The sequence below is a fragment of the Oncorhynchus gorbuscha genome, linkage group LG11 (genome assembly GCF_021184085.1).
Source record: "Oncorhynchus gorbuscha isolate QuinsamMale2020 ecotype Even-year linkage group LG11, OgorEven_v1.0, whole genome shotgun sequence".
NCBI classification, from domain to species: domain Eukaryota; kingdom Metazoa; phylum Chordata; class Actinopteri; order Salmoniformes; family Salmonidae; genus Oncorhynchus; species Oncorhynchus gorbuscha.
This window is the reverse complement of record NC_060183.1, coordinates 7,701,564-7,724,347: the sequence shown is the minus strand read 5'-3', so window position 1 is coordinate 7,724,347 and position 22,784 is coordinate 7,701,564. Positions and strand designations below refer to the sequence as shown.

The 22,784-nt window shown below is 45.4% G+C and overlaps 1 protein-coding gene across 4 annotated transcripts in view; it reads left to right on the top strand.

Annotated features, from left to right (window-relative positions):
* The window catches only part of micu1 (mitochondrial calcium uptake 1), a 110,907-nt gene that overhangs the window by 6,383 nt on the left and 81,740 nt on the right, over nt 1–22,784 (top strand). For all 4 annotated transcript variants that reach the window (XM_046368472.1, XM_046368470.1, XM_046368469.1 and 1 more), the window contains exons 2-3: nt 8,799–8,966; nt 12,717–12,894. In XM_046368472.1, coding sequence (XP_046224428.1) covers nt 8,800–8,966; nt 12,717–12,894 — 345 coding nt within the window. In that variant the 5' untranslated portion in view covers nt 8,799. The remainder of the gene's footprint in view (nt 1–8,798; nt 8,967–12,716; nt 12,895–22,784) is intronic.

The window sequence follows — 22,784 nt, the reverse complement described above, 5'->3', positions numbered from 1 at the left end:
GGGAGGACCGAGCCGGCCTGGAAGATAGGGGACATAGAGAGTCAAATGATTTTTAATTAATTTTTTTTTTTTTAAAGAGTAATTCTTGGATTCCCTGAACCCATTGGTCTGGTAGAGAAGGGCTCTAGCAGGACGATGGAGTAGTGCCCTGTGTGTGTGTGTGTGTACATCACACACCACACACACAGAATCCTGGCAGGATGAAAACAGGTAGTATGCATGGGCCCCAGTCGGTTAAAAATAATTTCCCCACAATACAGCTCTGAGCTCCCATTGGGGATTTCACAGATCAAGTGTAAAAGCGCTCTTGTTAAAATATTATTTTCCACCACACACATTTCCTAAAGCCCAGGTGTGCTACGCTCACAGCAAACTGGCGTCCTATGAGGAGTTGAGAGGATAAATTCCTGTGTGTGCATGTCTGTCTGTTTTGTTTGTGTGTGTCTGTCTGGCTTCTTGACATTCCTGTCAGCATCGTCTCTGGACCCCAGCCACGCAGAAAGGTTAACTTGCTCTCTTTAAAAAAATGTTTTATTATGTTGCTAGGTGACAAACAATAACATGAGATGTGCTTGTCATTTCTGTTGGACAGGATATCTCAGGGTCTCTTGTGCTGGTGCTAATATATAAGCTCTATTGCTTATGAAATTCCCCTTCCTGGTTTGATGCTCTGTCGGTGAGGGAGCTCTATGGACTATGTCCCAAATAGAGCTCTGTCTTAGGTCAGTTAGGATCACCACTTTATTTTAAGAATGTGAAATGTCAGAATAATAGTAGTGATTTATTTCAGCTTTTATTTCTATCATCACATTCCAAGTGGGTCAGAAATTGCTTAACTTGGGTCAAATGTTTCGGATAGCCTTCCACAAGCTTCCCACAATAAGTTGGGTTAATTTTTGCCCATTCCTCCTGACAGAGCTGGTGTAACTGAGTCAGGTATGTAGGCCTCCTTGCTAGCACACCATTTTTCAGTTCTGCCCACAAATGTTCTATAGGATTGAATATATCCACATAATTTTCCTGTCTCATGATGCCATCTATTTTATGAAGTGCACCAGTCCCTCCTGCAGCAAAGCACCCCCCACAACATGATGCTGCTACCCCCGTGCTTCACTTTTGGGATGGTGTTCTTTGGGAGAGGCTATACCGGGCACATGCACACTGACGCGGTCGTACCTTGTTTCCTCTGACACACTGGTGCGGCTGGCTTCCGGGTTAAGAGGGCGTTGTGTCAAGAAGCAGTACGTCTTGGTTGGGTTGTGTTTCGGATGACGCACAGCTCTCGACCTTCGCCTCTCCTGAGTTCGTACGGGAGTTGCAGCGATGGGACAAGACTGTAACTACCAATTGGCTATCACAAAATTGTGTAGAAAAAGGGGTCAAAAACAAACAAATTAGAAGCCCAAACTGATATATTTGACTAAAACATTATTTCAAACCTTGCTTAAATTTGTATCGGATCACATCTCTCTGTGTGGGAATACTTGAACAGATTTCTTAAAACGTCTTATGGATTTGACCCTTTAAAAAAAAGTTTTTGCCTAAAAAGACACCCAAATCTAACTGCCTGTAGCTCAGGAGCTGAAGCAAGGATATACATATTCTTGATACTATTTGAAAGGAAACAATTTAGTTTTTCAGAAATGTGAAATTAATGTAGGAGAATATAGTACATTAGATCTGGTATAAGATCATTAAAAGGAAAAAAACATCTGTTTTAAAATACCTTCATTGACATACAAGAGAAAGGCCATCATGTATTATTCCAGCCCAGGTGCAATTTAGATTTTGGCCACTTGATGGCAGCAGTGTATGTGCAAACTTTTAGACTGATCCAATGAAACATTCAATCTCTGTTCAAAATGTTGTATCAAGACTACCCAAATGTGAGTAATTGTTTAACAAAAATACATTTAAGTTCATAATTGTGTGCACTTGTCAAACAATGGCATGGTATTCTTTCACTGTAATAGTTACAGTAAATCGGACAGTGCAGTTAGATTAACATGAATTTAAGCTTTCTGCCCATATCAGACATGTCTATGTCGTGGGATTTTTTTGGGTTACTTACAACCTCATGCTAATCACATTAGCCTACATTAGTTCAACCGTCCTGCCGGTGGGTCACCGATCCCGATCCTCTCCCTACCCCAGCAGGCCTTGTGTCCCTGCTACTATAGTACTATAGTAGATCCTACCCCACCAGGCCTTATGTCCCTGCTACTATAGTAGATCCTACCCCACCAGGCCTTGTGTCCCTGCTACTATAGCAGATCCTCTCCCTACCCCACCAGGCCTTGTGTCCCTGCTACTGTAGTAGATCCTACCCCACCAGGCCTTGTGTCCCTGCTACTATAGTAGATCCTACCCCACCAGGCCTTGTGTCCCTGCTACTATAGTAGATCCTACCCCAGCAGGCCTTGTGACCCTGCTACTATAGCAGATCCTCTCCCTACCCCAGCAGGCCTTGTGTCCCTGCTACTATAGTAGATCCTCTCCCACCAGGCCTTGTGTCCCTGCTACTATAGTAGATCCTACCCCAGCAGGCCTTGTGTCCCTGCTACTATAGTATATCCTACCCCACCAGGCCTTGTGTCCCTGCTACTATAGTAGATCCTACCCCAGCAGGCCTTGTGACCCTGCTACTATAGCAGATCCTCTCCCTACCCCAGCAGGCCTTGTGTCCCTGCTACTATAGTAGATCCTCTCCCACCAGGCCTTGTGTCCCTGCTACTATAGTAGATCCTACCCCACCAGGCCTTGTGTCCCTGCTACTATAGTAGATCCTCTCCCTACCCCACCAGGCCTTGTGTCCCTGCTACTATAGTAGATCCTACCCCACCAGGCCTTATGTCCCTGCTACTATAGCAGATCCTACCCCACCAGGCCTTATGTCCCTGCTACTATAGTAGATCCTACCCCACCAGGCCTTATGTCCCTGCTACTATAGTAGATCCTACCCCACCAGGCCTTATGTCCCTGCTACTATAGTAGATCCTCACCTGTCTCTCTGTCCTGTTTTAAACAGCACCTCTCCTAATGCCCTTAGAGACCCTGTCCCCGTTGTCATGCACTACCGGTCATCCAATTAGCATATTCTGCGTGGTTGTTATTATAATTTTTCTTCTTCTGCTGAATCAGTGAGTGTGACAGTCAGGGCCTGGATCGGTAATGGAATATCGACAGGTGGCTTCGACCTCGGAGGGCATGATGCATTGAGGAGGGTGTGTGTGTGTGCTAGAGGGTGTGTGTCTGTCTGTGTCAAGAATAAACTTCTCCACCTGTGGGTCTGTGTATAGATCACAGGAATACTGGAGCCACAGAGACATCACAAGGGGGACCTCTCTTTCTTTTAATTGTTAATCATCTTTCCGTGACACCGGAACACATTTTAAATGAGTCATGTTCCAAATGAAGTGTTAGAGATAAGCCGAGCCCAAGCACTGTTACGAATTGGTTTGCTGTGACCTGACCACCAGCTCATCTAAAGGTTTGGCTGCAATCACAAACGGCTCCCTAATATAGTCAACTACTTTTCACCAGAGGCGTATCGGGAGCCATTGGGACACATTCTTTCTCCTGTGTTTGATTTTAATTGATAATTTAAATTGATACGGAATCCAGTACATTAAAAAAAGAAGCTATAGGCAGGGTAGCCTAGTGGTTAGAGTGTTGGAATAGTAACTGGAAGGTTGCAAGTTCAAATCCCTGAGCTGACAAGGTACAAATCTGTCGTTCTGACCCTGAACAGGTAGTTAACCCACTGTTCCTAGGCCGTCATTGAAAATAAGAATTTGTTCTTAACTGACTTGCCTAGTTAAATAAAGTTTAAAAAAAAGCTATTGATTGGCTAGCAAAGGTTGGTATCGTGTGTGTCAAATTTAATTTGTCACGTATTCTAAACAATGTGTAGACTAACCGTGATTGGCTTATTTACGGGCCCTCCGACAATGTGTAGACTAACCGTGATTGGCTTATTTACGGGCCCTCCCCGACAATGTGTAGACTAACCGTGATTGGCTTATTTACGGGCCCTCCCCGACAATGTGTAGACTAACCGTGATTGGCTTATTTACGGGCCCTCCCCGACAATGCAGGGGGAAAAAACTGACATCAAAACTATGAAATGTTGTTGTTTCTTATAGTAACCAAAGAAAGTGTTAAACAAATCAAAATATAGTTTATATTTCAGATTCTTTAAAGTAGCCTCCCATTGCCTTGACAGCTTGGTATTCTCTCAACCAGCTTCACCTGGAATGTTTATTTTTTTTTTTTTTTTTTTTTTTTTTAGGTAGGGGTAAAGTGACTAGGCAACAGGATGATATTTTCGGTCATAGGAAACGATGGCAAAAACATGATGTACAAAAAAAACTCGCAAAATTCAGCGCACATTTTGTTTTATTTTTTATGCACAATAGCAGAATTGGTCAAGAGCCTGTAAAATAGATGCTATTCCCTCTAGCATCACTATCTAAGTATGTGTGTGTTAGCTCTGCACGAATTAATGCCACAGAGCTCACCACTATAGAACGCTTGTTTTTTAAGGTTCTTTTTAGACGGTTAATTTGTTTCTGGAAGAAATGTTTCTAAATCCTGACCTCCCCCAGGGCAAAGCGGGGGATGGGGGGGGTTGGGGGGACGGTGCTGTGTCGCAGTCATAGGCCCAGAAGACATTTTTCAGAGGGGAGTCTACGTGTACACGAAGGCCAGAGGACTTTATTTGTAGGTTCTATTATATTCATCGGTTCATTCTGGTGGAGGAGCCTGTGCTGCGGGGAGACGGGGATACGGTGTGTCGCAGTACTAGGCCCAGCGCAGTTGGCACCAATAAATCTCTGCTTGGCACACCACGTGGATTTCAAACGCAAAGGACTGTCTGCTATGAATATCCCCCTTCATTGTTGACAGATTTTATTAGATTAATAATGAGCAATTCATTTGACAATTTTTTTAGATGGGATGAGTAGCAGTTACGGCTCTGATGGGATTATGAGTAGCAGTTAAAGCTCTCTGATGGGATTATGAGTAGCAGTTACAGCTCTCTGATGGGATTATGAGTAGCAGTTACAGCTCTCTGATGGGATTATGAGTAGCAGTTAAAGCTCTCTGGTGGGATTATGAGTAGCAGTTAAAGCTCTCTGGTGGGATTATGAGTAGCAGTTAAAGCTCTCTGGTGGGATTATGAGTAGCAGTTACAGCTCTCTGGGATTATGAGTAGCAGTTACAGCTCTCTGGGATTATGAGTAGCAGTTACAGCTCTCTGATGGGATTATGAGTAGCAGTTACAGCTCTCTGATGGGATTATGAGTAGCAGTTACAGCTCTCTGATGGGATTATGAGTAGCAGTTAAAGCTTTCTGATGGGATTATGAGTTACAACTCTGATGGGATTATGAGTAGCAGTTAAAGCTCTCTGATGGGATTATGAGTAGCAGTTAAAGCTCTCTGGTGGGATTATGAGTTAGCATGGGATTTAGTTTCAGCTCTCTGGTGGGATTATGGGCAGCTGATGGGATTAGTTGCAGGCTCTCTGGTGGGGTTATGAGTAGCAGTTAAAGCTCTCTGATGGGATTATGAGTTGCGGCTCTCTGATGGGATTATGAGTTGCGGCTCTCTGATGGGATTATGAGTTGCGGCTCTCTGATGGGATTATGAGTTGCAGCTTTCTGATGGGATTATGAGTTGCAGCTTTCTGATGGGATTATGAGTTGCAGCTTTCTGATGGGATTATGAGTTGCAGCTTTCTGATGGGATTATGAGTTGCAGCTCTCTGATGGGATTATGAGTTACAACTCTGATGGGATTATGAGTAGCAGTTACAACTCTGATGGGATTATGAGTAGCAGTTAAAGCTCTCTGATGGGATTATGAGTAGCAGTTAAAGCTCTCTGATGGGATTATGAGTAGCATTTAAAGCTCTCTGGTGGGATTATGAGTAGCAGTTACGGCTCTCTTGTGGGATTATGAGTAGCAGTTAAAGCTCTCTGGTGGGATTATGAGTAGCAGTTAAAGCTCTCTGATGGGATTATGAGTTGCAGTTAAAGCTCTCTGATGGGATTATGAGTTGCAGCTTTCTGATGGGATTATGAGTTGCTCTCTGATGGGATTATGATGGGATTATGAGTAGGCAACTCTGATGGGATTATGAGTAGCAGTTACAGCTCTGATGGGATTATGAGTTGCAGCTATTTGATGGGATTATGAGTAGCATTTACGGCTCTGATGGGATTATGAGTTGCAGCTCTCTGATGGGATTATGAGTAGCAGTTACGGCTCTCTGGTGGGATTATGAGTAGCAGTTAGCTCTCTGATGGGATTATGAGTTGCAGCTCTCTGATGGGATTATGAGTTGCAGCTCTCTGATGGGATTATGAGTTGCAGCTCTGATGGGATTATGAGTTGCAGCTCTGATGGGATTATGAGTAGCAGTTACGGCTCTCTGGTGGGATTATGAGTAGCAGTTAAAGCTCTCTGGTGGGATTATGAGTAGCAGTTACGGCTCTCTTGTGGGATTATGAGTAGCAGTTAAAGCTCTCTGGTGGGATTATGAGTAGCAGCTCTCTGATGGGATTATGAGTTGCAGCTTTCTGATGGGATTATGAGTTGCAGCTCTCTGATGGGATTATGAGTTGCAGCTCTCTGATGGGATTATGAGTAGCAGTTACAGCTCTTTGATGGGATTATGAGTTGCGGCTCTCTGGTGGGATTATGAGTTGCAGCTCTCTGATGGGATTATGAGTTGCAGCTCTCTGATGGGATTATGAGTTGCAGCTCTGATGGGATTATGAGTTGCAGCTCTCTGATGGGATTATGAGTAGCAGTTACGGCTCTCTGATGGGATTATGAGTTGCGGCTCTCTGGTGGGATTATGAGTTGCAGCTCTCTGATGGGATTATGAGTTGCAGCTCTCTGATGGGATTATGAGTTGCAGCTCTCTGATGGGATTATGAGTAGCAGTTACAGCTCTTTGATGGGATTATGAGTTGCGGCTCTCTGGTGGGATTATGAGTTGCGGCTCTCTGGTGGGATTATGAGTTGCAGCTCTGGTGGGATTATGAGTTGCAGCTCTCTGATGGGATTATGAGTTGCAGCTCTCTGATGGGATTATGAGTTGAAGCTCTGATGGGATTATGAGTTGCAGCTCTCTGATGGGATTATGAGTAGCAGCTCTCTGATGGGATTATGAGTTGCAGCTCTCTGATGGGATTATGAGTTGAAGCTCTGATGGGATTATGAGTTGCAGCTCTGATGGGATTATGAGTTGAAGCTCTGATGGGATTATGAGTTGCAGCTCTCTGATGGGATTATGAGTAGCAGTTACGGCTCTCTGATGGGATTATGAGTAGCAGTTACGGCTCTGATGGGATTATGAGGTGCAGTTACAGCTCTCTGATGGGATTATGAGGTGCAGTTACAGCTCTCTGATGGGATTATGAGGTGCAGTTACAGCTCTCTGATGGGATTATGAGTTGCGGCTCTCTGGTGGGATTATGAGTTGCGGCTCTCTGGTGGGATTATGAGTTGCGGCTCTCTGGTGGGATTATGAGTTGCGGCTCTCTGGTGGGATTATGAGTTGCGGCTCTCTGGTGGGATTATGAGTAGCGGCTCTCTGGTGGGATTATGAGTAGCAGCGGCTCTCTGGATTATGGGATTACTCTGATGGGTTGCGGCTCTCTGGATTATGAGTAGGATTATGGGATTATGTTAGCAGTTAAAGCTCTCTGATGGGATTATGAGTAGCAGTTACGGCTCTCTGGTGGGATTATGAGTAGCAGTTACGGCTCTGGTGGGATTATGAGTTGCAGTTCTCTGATGGGATTATGAGTTGCAGCTCTGATGGGATTATGATTTGCAGCTCTGATGGGATTATGAGTTGCGGCTCTCTGGTGGGATTATGAGTAGCAGTTACGGCTCTGATGGGATTATGAGTTGCAGTTCTCTGATGGGATTATGAGTTGCAGCTCTGATGGGATTATGAGTTGCAGCTCTCTGATGGGATTATGAGTTGCGGCTCTCTGATGGGATTATGAGTTGCGGCTCTCTGATGGGATTATGAGTTGCAGCTCTCTGATGGGATTATGAGTTGCAGCTCTCTGATGGGATTATGAGTTGCAGCTCTGATGGGATTATGAGTTGCAGCTCTCTGATGGGATTATGAGTAGCAGTTACGGCTCTCTGATGGGATTATGAGTTGCGGCTCTCTGGTGGGATTATGAGTAGCAGTTACAGCTCTCTGATGGGATTATGAGTAGCAGTTACGGCTCTGATGGGATTATGAGTTGCACCTCTCTGATGGGATTATGAGGTGCAGTTACAGCTCTCTGATGGGATTATGAGTTGCACCTCTCTGATGGGATTATGAGGTGCAGTTACAGCTCTCTGATGGGATTATGAGGTGCATGGGAGTTACAGCTCTCTGATGGGATTATGAGTTACAGCTCTCTGATGGGATTATGAGGTGCAGTTACAGCTCTCTGGTGGGATTATGAGTTGCGGCTCTCTGATGGGATTATGAGTAGCAGTTACGGCTCTCTGATGGGATTATGAGTTGCGGCTCTCTGATGGGATTATGAGTTGCAGATTATGTTTCAGTCTTTGGATGTGTTTAGTCATATACAGCTATTTGGGGAATAGTGTCTTTTACAATACATTTTTGAGGAGAATATATTTAAAGACCTACCTTTCTATTTCTAGTGTGTCCAAGACATTTGATAAACATTTAACAATGTTACAAGTCACATCTCCATGTGAGAGAGATTCATGCACCTCTCGTTTACATTTCTCTCTCTCTCTCTCCAGAATGTACCGCTTGCGGGCGTTGTCAGCGGCAGCGTTTGGGCTGGTGCAGTTGTCACGTCGTTACCATGGTGAGGCTGTGAGGGGCGGGGCCGGTAAGAGGAGACTGATGCTTGCAGCTCTGGTGGGCGTGACCGGGGCCTCAGCCAGCGCTGGACTGCTATGGACCAGGTATATACACACACACACACACACACACACACACACATGACTTCTTGACCTCTACATAATCTGATTATAATCTTGTGTGGTGATCTGTGTTTTGGATCAATTCTATTTCAATTAAACATTTTGTCATTCAGCACAGTCTCTTATCCAGAGCAATTTACAGTTAGTGCATTCGTCTTAAGATAGCTAGGTGGGACAACCACATATCAGGCATAGTAAGTCAATTTACAGTTAGTGCATTCGTCTTAAGATAGCTAGGTGGGACAACCACATATCAGGCATAGTAAGTCAATTTACAGTTAGTGCATTCGTCTTAAGATGGCTAGGTGGGACAACCACATATCAGGCATAGTAAGTCAATTTACAGTTAGTGCATTCGTCTTAAGATAGCTAGGTGGGACAACCACATATCAGGCATAGTAAGTCAATTTTTCTTCAATGTAGCTATCAGGGAAGTCAGACTGGGGGGGTTAGATGACTTTGGGCTGAGCGGGAGCTGCCCCCCCCGTGGGAGTGGAAGGACAAGAGACCAGAGGTGGCAGAACGGAGTTCTCGGGTTAGGTTGTAGGGTTTGAGCGTTTCCCGAAGTTAGTGAGGTTGGCAGTTCCTCTTGCTGGTCCGTCGGTAAGCAACAAGGTCTTGTAGTGGATGTGAGCTTCAACTGGACGTCGGTGGAGTGTGAGGAGGAGAGGGTAGACATGGGAGAACTCGGAGAGGTTGAACACCAGGCGGGCTGCTGCATTCTGGATAAATTGCAGAGGTTTGATGGGGGAGCCCAGCCAACAGTGAGTTGCAGAATTCCAGATGGGCGAGGACAAGTTCTTGGATTTGGACCTGCGCCGCTTCCTGTGTGCGGTAGTGTCGTACTATACGGATGTTGTTGAGCATGAACCTGCAGGAGCAGGAAGGTTGCAAGTTCGAATCCCAGAGCTGACGGGGTACAAATCTGTCGTTCTGCCCCCTGAACAGGCAGTTAACCCCACTGTTCCCAGGCCGTCATTGTAAATAAGAATTTGTTCTTTAACTGACTTGCCTGGTTAAATAAAGGTAAAATAAAATAAAAGGAACAGGTCACTGCTTTGATGTTTGCAGAGAACGGGGTGTTGTCCAGTGTCACACCAATGTTCTTTGCTCTCTGGGAGGGCGACACTGGAGTTGTCAACCGTGGCGGAGGTGTTTGTGTGGGAAGGCCTTCCCCGGGGAGGTAGAGCAGCTACGTCTTGTTGAGTGTGAGGTGGTGGGCCGGCATCCAGGTTGCGATATCTGCCAGGACACGTAAAGATCAGGCCCTACACCCAAACAAGGGCACTGCGTTCATCCACCTCTGGCCTGCTCGCCTCCCTACCACTGAGGAAGTACAGCTCCCGCTCAGCCCAGTCAAAACTGTTCGCTGCTCTGGCCCCCCAATGGTGGAACAAACTCCCTCACGACGCCAGGACAGCGGAGTCAATCACCACATTCCGGAGACACCTGAAACCCCACCTCTTTAAGGAATACCTAGGATAGGATAAGTATTCCCTCTCACCCCCCCCCTTTAAGATTTAGATGCACTATTGTAAAGTGACTGTTCCACTGGATGTCATAAGGTGAATGCACCAATTTGTAAGTCGCTCTGGATAAGAGCGTCTGCTAAATGACTTAAATGTAAATGTAAATGTAAGATGCGTGTCGCCATCTGGGTGTCAGAAGGGGGGGGGGTAGTTGAGTGTCATCTGCATAGTAATGATAGGAGAGACAATGTGAGGAAATGACTGAGCTGAGTGACTTGGTGTATAGAGAGAAGAGGGCTTAGAACCGAGCCTTGGGGGACACCAGTAGTGTGTGTGTGTGGTCCAGACACAGATCCCGTGGTAGGAGCAGCCTGCCAGGTACGATGTAGAGTCTGCAGAGCCTGGGACGTCCAGCCTTGAGAGAGTGAAGAGGAGGATCTGATAGAGCCTGAGACGTCCAGCCTTGAGAGGGTGGAGAGGAGGATCTGATCTGGTTGTGACGAAGGCAGCGGATAGCTGTAGGAGGATGAGAACAGAAAGAGTCAGCTTTGACAGTTCAGAGAACCTCTGACACAGAAGAGCAGTCTCGGTTGAGTGACCCATCTTGGTTCCGGGTCCAGGTTGTTCTGAGTTGGATAATGAGAAAGTTGTTCTGAGACCGCACACCCAAGTGTTTTGGAAGGAAAAGAAAGGGATGCAGGTCTATAGTTCGACGTCAGATGAGTTGTTGGTTTCTGGAGGAGGGGATTAACTCAGGCCATTTTGAGGTCAAGAGGGGATGCAGCCGGTGGTCAGGGAGGGGTTTATGAGGAGTGGGAGAAGATCCCTAGAGGAGGCAATTGGGGGAGGGGGGGGTCGGGCGTTCAGACCTCACTAGTCGCAGGAAGTCATCTGGTGAGAAAGAGGTCGGGGTGTAGCGTAGTTCTGTGTGATTGAGACCAGTGGACTCAATAGGCTGAGTGAATGAGGAGCAGATGTCGTCAACCTTTTTTTCTTTGAACGTGATTGACAAAGTCGTCCGCAGAGGGAGAAGGTGGAAAAGAGTTTCCTGGGGTTCGAGGCAGAAGCTTGAAATGTAGTGTTAGAAATTGGCTTTAGTAGTGGATACAGAGGAAGAGAAGGTATAGGATGAAAGGATGATAGGTCCTCCGGAAGTTTGAGTTTTTCCTCAGTTTTCACTCGGTTGTCCGCAGCCCTGTTTTGTAACCTGGCAATGAGTCACGCAGCCACAGAGCAGGAGGGGAGGGCCGGCACGGCCAGGAGGGAAACGGGACAGTACGAGTCATATGATGCGGAAAGGGAGGATAGTTGGGTTGAAGAGACAGACTCGGGAGACAGGAGGATTTATCAGAAGGGAGAGATTGAAGATTGCAACGGTGCATGAACATCTGGGTATGGGGTATGGTATGATTGGCTAAGGTTGGAGGAGAGGGAGACAGAAAAGGGAACAAAGTAGTGATTAGAGACTTGGAGGGGGGTCACAGTGAGATTAGTAGGAGAACAGAGACCTGGAGGGGGTCACAGTGAGATTAGTAGGAGAACAGAGACCACTACTACTACTACTACTACTACTACACTCACACAGGTCATTGCCCTCTCACTACTACTACTACTACTACTACACTCCCTCAGGGCATTACCATCTCACTACTACTACTGCTACTACTACTACACTCCCTCAGGGCATTACCATCTCACTACTACTGCTACTACTACTACACTCCCTCAGGTCATGACCATCTCACTACTACTACTACTACTACTACTACACTCCCTCAGGGCATTACCATCTCACTACTACTACTACTTCTACTACACTCCCTCACTCCCTCAGGGCATTACCATCTCACTACTACTACTACTACTACTACACTCCTTCAGGGCATTACCATCTCACTACTACAACTACTACTACTACTACTACACTCCCCCAGGGCATTACCATCTCACTGCTACTACTACTACTACTACTACACTCCTTCAGGGCATTACCATCTCACTACTACTACTACTACTACTACTACTACACTCCCTCAGGGCATTACCATCTCACTACTACTACTACTACTACTACTACACTCCCTCAGGGCATTACCATCTCACTACTACTACTACTACTACTACACTCCCTCAGGTCTCTATCTGAACTCTGTTTGCAGCTGGTCTGTGGGCTCAAATCACAAACGCTTTGAACATTGTGGAGTTCCTTTTTTAATCTGCTTCCTGTATTTACTTCCTGTGTTTACTTCCTGTGTAAACCCAGAGCGTACGCAGACGCCGGGCCTTCCGTCGAGCACGACGAACATCCCGAGGTAAAGGAGGCGGGGTTTGTGAAAGAGGCAGAGTCAGAGGCCGACAGTTCGGTGGAGGCCAGCGACGGAGAGGAGGGAGGAGCGGATGGAAAGAAGAAGAAACCACGATCGGGATTCCGTGACCGCAAGGTACCGTAATCAATAAACTATGACAACCCACAGCCATTCCCACAGACACAATCAGTCCCTCAGGGCATTAGCATCTCAATACTACTACTACTACTACTACAACACTCCCTCAGGTCAAGACCATCTCACTACTACTACTACTACTACTACTACTACTACTACTACTACTACTACTACTACTACTACTACTACTACTATTACAACACTCCCTCAGGTCAAGACCAGCTCACTACTACTACTACTACTACTACTACTACTACACTCCCTCAGGGCATGACCATCTCACTACTACTACTATAATCAGTCCACACACACACTCGCAGGCATCTCTGCACTCTCCTCGTCTCTCCACTCTCCTCGTCTCTCCACTCTCCTCGTCTCTCCACTCTCCTCGTCTCTCCACTCTCCTCGTCTCTCCACTCTCCTCGTCTCTCCAACTCTCCTCGTCTCTCCAACTCTCCTCGTCTCTCCAACTCTCCTCGTCTCTCCAACTCTCCTCGTCTCTCCCACTCTCCTCGTCTCTCCCACTCTCCTCGTCTCTCCCACTCTCCTCGTCTCTCCCACTCTCCTCGTCTCTCCCACTCTCCTCGTCTCTCCCACTCTCCTCGTCTCTCCCACTCTCTTCGTCTCTCCCACTCTCTTCGTCTCTCCCACTCTCTTCGTCTCTCCCACTCTCTTCGTCTCTCCCACTCTCTTCGTCTCTCCCACTCTCTTCGTCTCTCCCACTCTCTCCGTCTCTCCCACTCTCTCGTTTAGTTGAGCTGGCATCTAATCAAAGATCCTCTTCACTGGGTGTGTGTGTCCATCTCTTTTGTCCAGCCGACCCTAATTTAACAAACACACTCGATATTTAATTTGATGAAGCGTCTGGAACAGCGTGTTGAGTACTTTAAAAATCCCAGTTCACCCAGTGATGAGTCAGCGTCCAGCCCCGCCCCCCCCTCCACCCAGAGCGAATCAACACGCACGTCTCCACTCAGAAACATATCAGGACATCCCCTCATTTACATTTTCACAGCTTTTCAGGTTAACGAGTTTGGGTTAGACAAAACAGAAACACACACACACACACACACACACACACACACACACACACACACACACACACACACACACACACACACACACACACACACACACACACACACACACACACACACACACACACACACACACACACACACACACACACACACACACACAGTGAAGGTCTTTGATTAGATGCCAGCTCAACTAAATTAAACGATGCTTCCTTCAGCTCCACAGTACACCAGCATTGTCACAGGGAACAGAGAGAAGAGGTGTGTGTGTGTGGGGGCGGGGCCCATGTCAACCTTTTGTCCTATCGAGTACCCATAAAACATGGTGATATACGATGCTATCGCCTCCTATTGACCACATCCCAGAATGCTGCGGCTGCTTTTCTTCGCCACAGCGACAGTTGGCACCAAATCAAATGCAACTGGAGGAATCATGAAGAAATACGTTGTTGGAAGGCAGAGAGAGGCTCGTCTTTTATTCTGTTCATTTCTGTTGGAGGAGCAGAACGTGTGTGTGTGTGATGGACCAGTGACTGTGATGAGGAACGGACTGTCTTAGCGTAGTAAGTTATAGGACTATATCATGGTGGAACAGTGACTGAGGAGGAACGGACTGTCTTAGCGTAGTAAGTTACAGGACTATATCATGGTGGAACAGTGACTGAGGAACGGACTGTCTTAGCGTAGTAAGTTACAGGACTATATCATGGCGAACAGTGACTGATGAGGAACGGACTGTCTTGGCGTAGTAAGTTACAGGACTATATCATGGTGGAACAGTGACTGATGAGGAACGGACTGTCTTAGCGTAGTAAGTTATAGGACTACATGGTGGAACATGATATCGTAAATACACAGTTAGAAAAACTTCTAGATGAAAACTGTCTTGGTCAATTTAGTGGTCTACAGTTTATCCATTATCTATGGCGAGCAGAACCTCCAGACTTCCTTAATATTAGAGATTGCGCACCAGCTGTTGTTTTAACAGAGACGCGTACCCCTTCCTCTGAGCTTCCCCGAGGTAAAGGGGGGAAAAACAGCCAGGTTTACCGTGTCCTTGTTCAGCCACGACTCTGCGAAACAGGATATTGCATCAGGAGATCCATAAAACGATTGAAGCGTAACCTTCTGTCATATCCATAGCCTATCGAATGGAGAGAGAGAAGAGGAATATATACTACTGTTTTTAAAACGGGGAGGTTGATTTCTGACTGGACGTTTTAGCTCTGGTGGAATTCTCCACTCTTCTTGGCCAACATCCCTCTCTTGCATTCTGTAGACTGTATGACAGGGCCAAAAGTATGTGGACACCTGCTCGTCCAACATCTCATTCCAAAATCGTGGGCATTAATATGGAATTGCCCCCCCCCCTTTACTGCTATAACAGCCTCCACTCTTCTGCGAAGGCTTTCCACTAGATGTTGGAACATTACTGCTATAACAGCCTCCACTCTTCTAGGAAGGCTTTCCATTAGATGTTGGAACATTGCTGCTATAACAGCCTCCACTCTTCTGGGGAAGACTTCCCACTAGATAATGATAATAATAATAATAATAATAATAATAATAATAATAATAACATTACTGTGGGGACTTGCTTTCATTCATCCACAAGAGCATTAGTGAGTTCGGGTACTGATGTTGGGCGATTAGACCTGGCTCGCAGTTCAATGGGGTTAAAGTCAGGGCTCTTGTGTAGGCCAGTCAAGTTCTTCCATGCAGAAATTTGACACACTGACTTGTTGGAAAGGTGGCATCCTAGGACGGTGCCACGTTGAAAGTCACTGAGCTCTTCAGTAAGGCCATTCTATGGCTGATGTTTGTCTATGGAGATTGCATGGACGTGTCCTCAATTTTATACACCTGTCAGCAACGGTTGTGGCTGAAATGGCCAAATCCACTAATTTGATGTGGTGTCTACATACTTTTAGTCGTATCTACGTGTACATACTACCTCAATCAGCCTGACTAAGCAGTGTCTGTACGTAGACTCTACTGTCTAGAGCCTCTCTACTGTCTAGAGCCTCTCTACTGTCTAGAGCCTCTCTACTGTCTAGAGCCTCTCTACTGTCTAGAGCCTCTCTACTGTCTAGAGCCTCTCTACTGTCTAGAGCCTCTCTACTGTCTAGAGCCTCTCTACTGTCTAGAGCCTCTCTACTGTCTAGAGCCTCTCTACTGTCTAGAGCCTCTCTACTGTCTAGAGCCTCTCTAATGTCTAGAGCCTCTCTACTGTCTAGAGCCTCTCTAATGTCTAGAGCCTCTCTACTGTCTAGAGCCTCTCTACTGTATACAGCCTCTCTACTGTCTACAGCCTCTCTACTGTCTACAGCCTCTCTACTGTATACAGCCTCTCTACTGTATACTGTCAGTCTAGAGCCTCTCTACTGTATACAGCCTCTCTACTGTATACAGCCTCTCTACTGTATACAGCCTCTCTACTGTATACAGCCTCTCTACTGTATACAGCCTCTCTACTGTATACAGCCTCTCTAATGTCTAGAGCCTCTCTAATGTCTAGAGCCTCTCTACTGTATAGAGCCTCTCTACTGTATAGAGCCTCTCTACTGTCTAGAGCCTCTCTACTGTCTAGAGCCTCTCTACTGTCTAGAGCCTCTCTACTGTCTAGAGCCTCTCTACTGTCTAGAGCCTCTCTACTGTCTAGAGCCTCTCTACTGTCTAGAGCCTCTCTACTGTCTAGAGCCTCTCTACTGTCTAGAGCCTCTCTACTGTCTAGAGCCTCTCTACTGTCTAGAGCCTCTCTACTACAGCCTCTCTACTGAGCCTCTCTACTGTCTAGAGCCTCTCTACTGTCTAGAGCCTCTCTACTGTCTAGAGCCTCTCTACTGTCTAGAGCCTCTCTACTGTCTAGAGCCTCTCTACTGTCTAGAGCCTCTCTACTGTTTTTCATTCTCTTTTTACTGTTTTATTTCTTTACCTACCTTTTTTGCACTGTCAGTTAGAGCCTGTAAGTCAGCATTTCACTGTAAGGTCTACTACACCTGTTGTATTCAGCATTTCACTGTGAGGTCTACTACACCTGTTGTATTCAGCATTTCACTGTGAGGTCTACTACACCTGTTGTATTCAGCATTTCACTGTAAGGTCTAGGTCCTACACCTGTTGTATTCAGCATTTCACTGTGAGGTCTACCTACACCTGTTGTATTCAGCATTTCACTGAGAGGTCTACTACACCTGTTGTATTCAGCATTTCACTGTGAGGTCTACTACACCTGTTGTATTCAGCATTTCACTGTGAGGTCTACCTACACCTGTTGTATTCAGCATTTCACTGTAAGGTCTACCTACACCTGTTGTATTCAGCATTTCACTGTGAGGTCTACCTACACCTGTTGTATTCAGCATTTCACTGTGAGGTCTACTACACCTGTTGTATTCAGCATTTCACTGTGAGGTCTACCTACACCTGTTGTATTCAGCATTTCACTGTGAGGTCTACTACACCTGTTGTATTCAGCATTTCACTGTGAGGTCTACCTACACCTGTTGTATTCAGCATTTCACTGTGAGGTCTACTACACCTGTTGTATTCAGCATTTCACTCTGAGGTCTACTACACCTGTTGTATTCAGCATTTCACTGTAAGGTCTACTACACCTGTTGTATTCAGCATTTCACTGTAAGGTCTACTACACCTGTTGTATTCAGCATTTCACTGTGAGGTCAACTACACCTGTTGTATTCAGCATTTCACTGTGAGGTCTACCTACACCTGTTGTATTCAGCATTTCACTGTGAGGTCTACTACACCTGTTGTATTCAGCATTTCACTGTGAGGTCAACTACACCTGTTGTATTCAGCATTTCACTGTGAGGTCTACCTACACCTGTTGTATTCAGCATTTCACTGTGAGGTCTACTACACCTGTTGTATTCAGCATTTCACTGTAAGGTCTACTACACCTGTTGTATTCAGCATTTCACTGTGAGGTCAACTACACCTGTTGTATTCAGCATTTCACTGTGAGGTCTACCTACACCTGTTGTAATTCAGCATTTCACTGTAAGGTCTACCTACACCTGTTGTATTCAGCATTTCACTGTAAGGTCTACCTACACCTGTTGTATTCAGCATTTCACTGTAAGGTCTACCTACACCTGTTGTATTCAGCATTTCACTGTAAGGTCTACCTACACCTGTTGTATTCGGTGCACGTGACTAATAAACTTTGATTTGTGTATTTATGGAAATAGGCTATAGGAATAGGCAAATTACAAATCCACTGTCCTGCTGTGTGCTGTCCTGCTGTGTGCTGTCCTGCTGTGTGCTGTGTGCTGTCCTGCTGTGTGCTGTCCTGCTGTGTGTTGTCCTGCTGTGTGTTGTCCTGCTGTGTGTTGTCCTGCTGTGTGTTGTCCTGCTGTGTGTTGTCCTGCTGTGTGTTGTCCTGCTGTGTGTTGTCCTGCTGTGTGTTGTCCTGCTGTGTGTTGTCCTGCTGTGTGTTGTCCTGCTGTGTGTTGTCCTGCTGTGTGTTGTCCTGCTGTGTGTTGTCCTGCTGTGTGTTGTCGTGCTGTCCTGCTGTTCTGCTGTCCTGCTGTGTGTTGTCCTGTCCTGCTGTTGTGCTGTGTGCTGTCCTGCTGTTCTGCTGTGTCCTGCTGTTCTGCTGTCCTGCTGTGTGCTGTCCTGCTGTTTGACAAAAAATGTTTAACGTGCGGTGCCTGTCAAGTGGGCTACGCCGTCGTCTGTACATCACGACGTCGTCGCCATCGGCGATGGCTGTCAATCATCATCCCTAACCCTATTGGGGAGGGATGGTTCCAACATGGCCACCTCTTCTCAACACAAAACATGATGTAGTGGATAGAAATCTGACTGTCAGGTGAGTGAGGGATGAAGAAAGAGAGAATTGGAAAATGAAAAGGCAGAATGATCCTTGTGGCAGCTAAACGCAATGCTATCTGAGGAGCTGTCAGCACTGTGTGGATGAACTCAGTAGTCTTAATGTCTGATGCTGATCGTCTTGTGGGTGGGAGAGAGCGAGATCCTTCCCCTGTCGATCTGTCTCTGAGTATCTGTCCCTAATAGGATTTGGGTTGCAGTCAGGGCTGTATCTCTCCCCCAGTGGAAGACCAGATTGAATGGCTCAGTCTGTCTGATGGTCTCTGATTAGTACTGTGACCTGAAATACGTTTTGTTTGTTGGGAGTCTTGGAGAAGGGCCGACTGATGCTGAGACTCCGATTTTTCACTTTAAAATGTACATCAAACAAAAGCCAATGATTGCAAAGTTAAACTATCAATAAAGTCTGTCTGTGTGCAAATTGGATTGTGTAATTTGTTATGCTGTGGAACTGTGGGTATGTATGGCTTATAACCAATATAGAAGTCAGGAAATGACATATGCAACCGATTTTTATATTTCCTGAAAAGGATAAATAATCTCTTTGAAGAAGCCGCCATGTCTAAAACAGGAAGTAGAGCGTACTGCTTCTCCTTCTCTGGCCAATAGGAATGGCTGCTGCCAGGCTAACTGGTTATGTGTGTGGCAGGCTGGCTTGGCTGGCTTAGGGTTGCAAAATTCCAGTAACTTTCCCAGACATCCCAGTTGTAAGATTCATGGAAATATGTCCAGGATTCCTGGTAAACAAGGACATTTTTTTAAATTCAATTTTGCAACCCCAGATGTGCTGTGCCTTGGTAAGATAGAAATCTAGAAGTCCTTTTAAAATTATTTTTTTTAATGACTATTAATTATTCAATTTGGGGTGTAGCGCTTCACCAAACCTACGGTTCGATACGTATTGCGGTTTTGGGGTCACGGTTTCGGTACAGCAGGACAATTTAAATGCCATTCACAATGTTTGCATTGTCTGTTGTGAAATCATTCACAATGTTGTTTGCATTGTCTGCGGTGACAGGATTGTCATGTTGAGCCTCTCAAGTTTCTCCTCTGACGCTGCGTTTGCAACCATGTGGGACGTAGGGATTTACCAGTTGTGTGTATATATACCAGTTAGATGCATTCATGTGATTTGAACTTGTTGAGAAACGCAGATCGGCTAATGTGATGGGCTGTCACTGCATCGGTCAATTCATTAAACTTCGGCTTTGGCTTGCTTATATACTGTAGAGCGGGTGTACTTCCTGTTTGCTGAAATCGGTGCAAGATGGACTTTCGTAACGTGTCTCGAGCTCTTTCACGAGGCGCTGAAACCCCTCGTTCTCAACCACCGAGAATCGACACACGTTCGCTATAAACCAAAGACTGTAAAATATATATAAACTTAACCTACCTATCGCTCTTGTTGTGTCTTTGGCCCGGTCAGAATCAGTTGTCGTCTGCTTGAATGCTGAGGGGAGACCATGTTGTGTCTTTGGCCCGGTCAGAATCAGTTGTCGTCTGCTTGAATGCTGAGGGGAGACCATGTTGTGTCTTTGGCCCGGTCAGAATCAGTTGTCGTCTGCTTGAATGCTGAGGGGAGACCATGTTGTGTCTTTGGCCCGGTCAGAATCGGTTGTCTGCTTGAATGCAGAGGAGAGACCATGTTGTGGTGTTTCTTAGCGTTTCCGTCTTGCTCTGGTATCCTGGGGAGATGTCGGTGTAAATGTGTCTACGTATTTGAGGTGTTAGCAGCTGCACAGGCTGGTTGAGCAGTGGCAACATAAATCCTCTATGCCCTTCGCTGTTTCAATCTACTGGGAAGACGAAATGTTCCCAAACTAGAAGTTTAACCGATGATGAAGATCCTCCTGGTTTATCCACCACTCTCTAGTTCCCCACTGCGCCTCACAATAGGACTGTTTTGAAATGGGCCAGTTAAGATTTTGATTACAACATCTGCATGGGCGCTATTAGTTTTAACAGAAGATTCTGGAATCTTTTCAGCTCAGATGTATTCAACAGGCCTGCAACACCACATTGGAGTGGGGTTTTTATTTTTGTAAATATAAATTACCAGTTGTAACTAAGCGTTTCACAGTATTTGTTCACAGTACAGTATTCACTATTTGTTGTATTTGACAAATAGTGGATTTTTTTATTTTTATGGCGTCTTCATGTGTTTTATACTTAGCCTTAATGTTTCATTTTATTTTTAAAAAATCAACACCGGTCCCTCATTTTAGTCAACCCTGTTACATGAACTGAACTCTCGTTTTTTAGGAAGCTATGGTATTTTTAGCAACTGGATAACTGCATATTTCCATCCGGAAGCACTGATGTCTCAGTGTCTAATAAATTACAGAACCAGACAAAAAAAAGTAGCTACTCATTCACAGGTTTTTCTTACTTTTTAATATTGTCTATATTGCAGAATAATAGTGAAGACTTCAAAACTATGAAATAACACATAAAAAGTGTTTAAATGGATCAAAATATTTGAGATCCTTCAAAGTAGCCACCCTTTGCCTTGATGACAGCTAAGCACACTCTTGGCATTCTCTCAACCAGCTTCACCTGGAATGCTTTTCCAACTGTCTTGAAGTTCCCACTTATGCTGAGCACTTTTTGGCTGCTTTTCCTTCGCTCTGCGGTCTAACTCATCCCAAACCATCTCAATTGGTTTGAGGTCGGGTGATTGTGGAGGCCAGGTCATCTGATGCAGCACTCCATCACTCTCCTTCTTGGTAGAATAGCCCTTACACAACCTGGAGGTGTGTTGGGTCATTGTCCTGTTGAAAAACAAATGATAGTCCCATTAAACCCAAACCAGATGGGATGGCGTATCACTGCAGAATGCTGTGGTAGCCAAGCTGGTTAAGTGTTTTCTTTGGGCTGAATATCTGAGACTGGTAAGTCTAATGAACTTATCCTCTGCAGCAGAGGTAACTCTGGGTCTTCCTTTCCTGTGGCGGTCCTGATGAGAGACAGTTTCATCATAGCGCTTGATGGTTTTTGCGTCTTGCACTTAAAGAAACTTTTTAAAAAGTTCTTGAAATTTTCCAGATTGGCTGACCTTCATGTCTTAAAGTAATGATGGACTGTCCTTTTCTCTTTGCTTATTTGTGCTGTTTTTGCCATAATATGGACTTGGTCTTTTACCAAATAGGCCTTGGTCTTTTACCAAATAGGCCTTGGTCTTTTACCAAATAGGCCTTGGTCTTTTACCAAATAGGCCTAGGTCTTTTACCAAATAGGCCTGGGTCTTTTACCAAATAGGCCTTGGTCTTTTACCAAATAGGCCTTGGTCTTTTACCAAATAGGCCTTGGTCTTTTACCAAATAGGCCTTGGTCTTTTACCAAATAGGCCTTGGTCTTTTACCAAATAGGCCTTGGTCTTTTACCAAATAGGCCTTGGTCTTTTACCAAATAGGCCTTGGTCTTTTACCAAATAGGCCTAGGTTTTACCAAATAGGCCTTGGTCTTTTACCAAATAGGCCTTGGTCTTTTACCAAATAGGCCTTGGTCTTTTACCAAATAGGCCTAGGTCTTTTACCAAATAGGCCTAGGCCAAATAGGCCTAGGTCTTTTACCAAATAGGCCTAGGTCTTTTACCAAATAGGCCTAGGTCTTTTACCAAATAGGCCTAGGTCTTTTACCAAATAGGCCTAGGTCTTTTACCAAATAGGCCTAGGTCTTTTACCAAATAGGCCTAGGTCTTTTACCAAATAGGCCTAGGTCTTTTACCAAATAGGCCTAGGTCTTTTACCAAATAGGCCTAGGTCTTTTACCAAATAGGCCTAGGTCTTTTACCAAATAGGCCTAGGTCTTTTACCAAATAGGCCTATGTCTTTTACCAAATAGGCCTATGTCTTTTACCAAATAGGCCTATGTCTTTTACCAAATAGGCCTATCTTCTGTCATGACTCTCCTGTGACGATCTGAAGGATCAAAGTGTGGGTTCACAATCCAGATGTGTTGGTCATTACTGAGACACGGTTAAGGAAGAGTGTT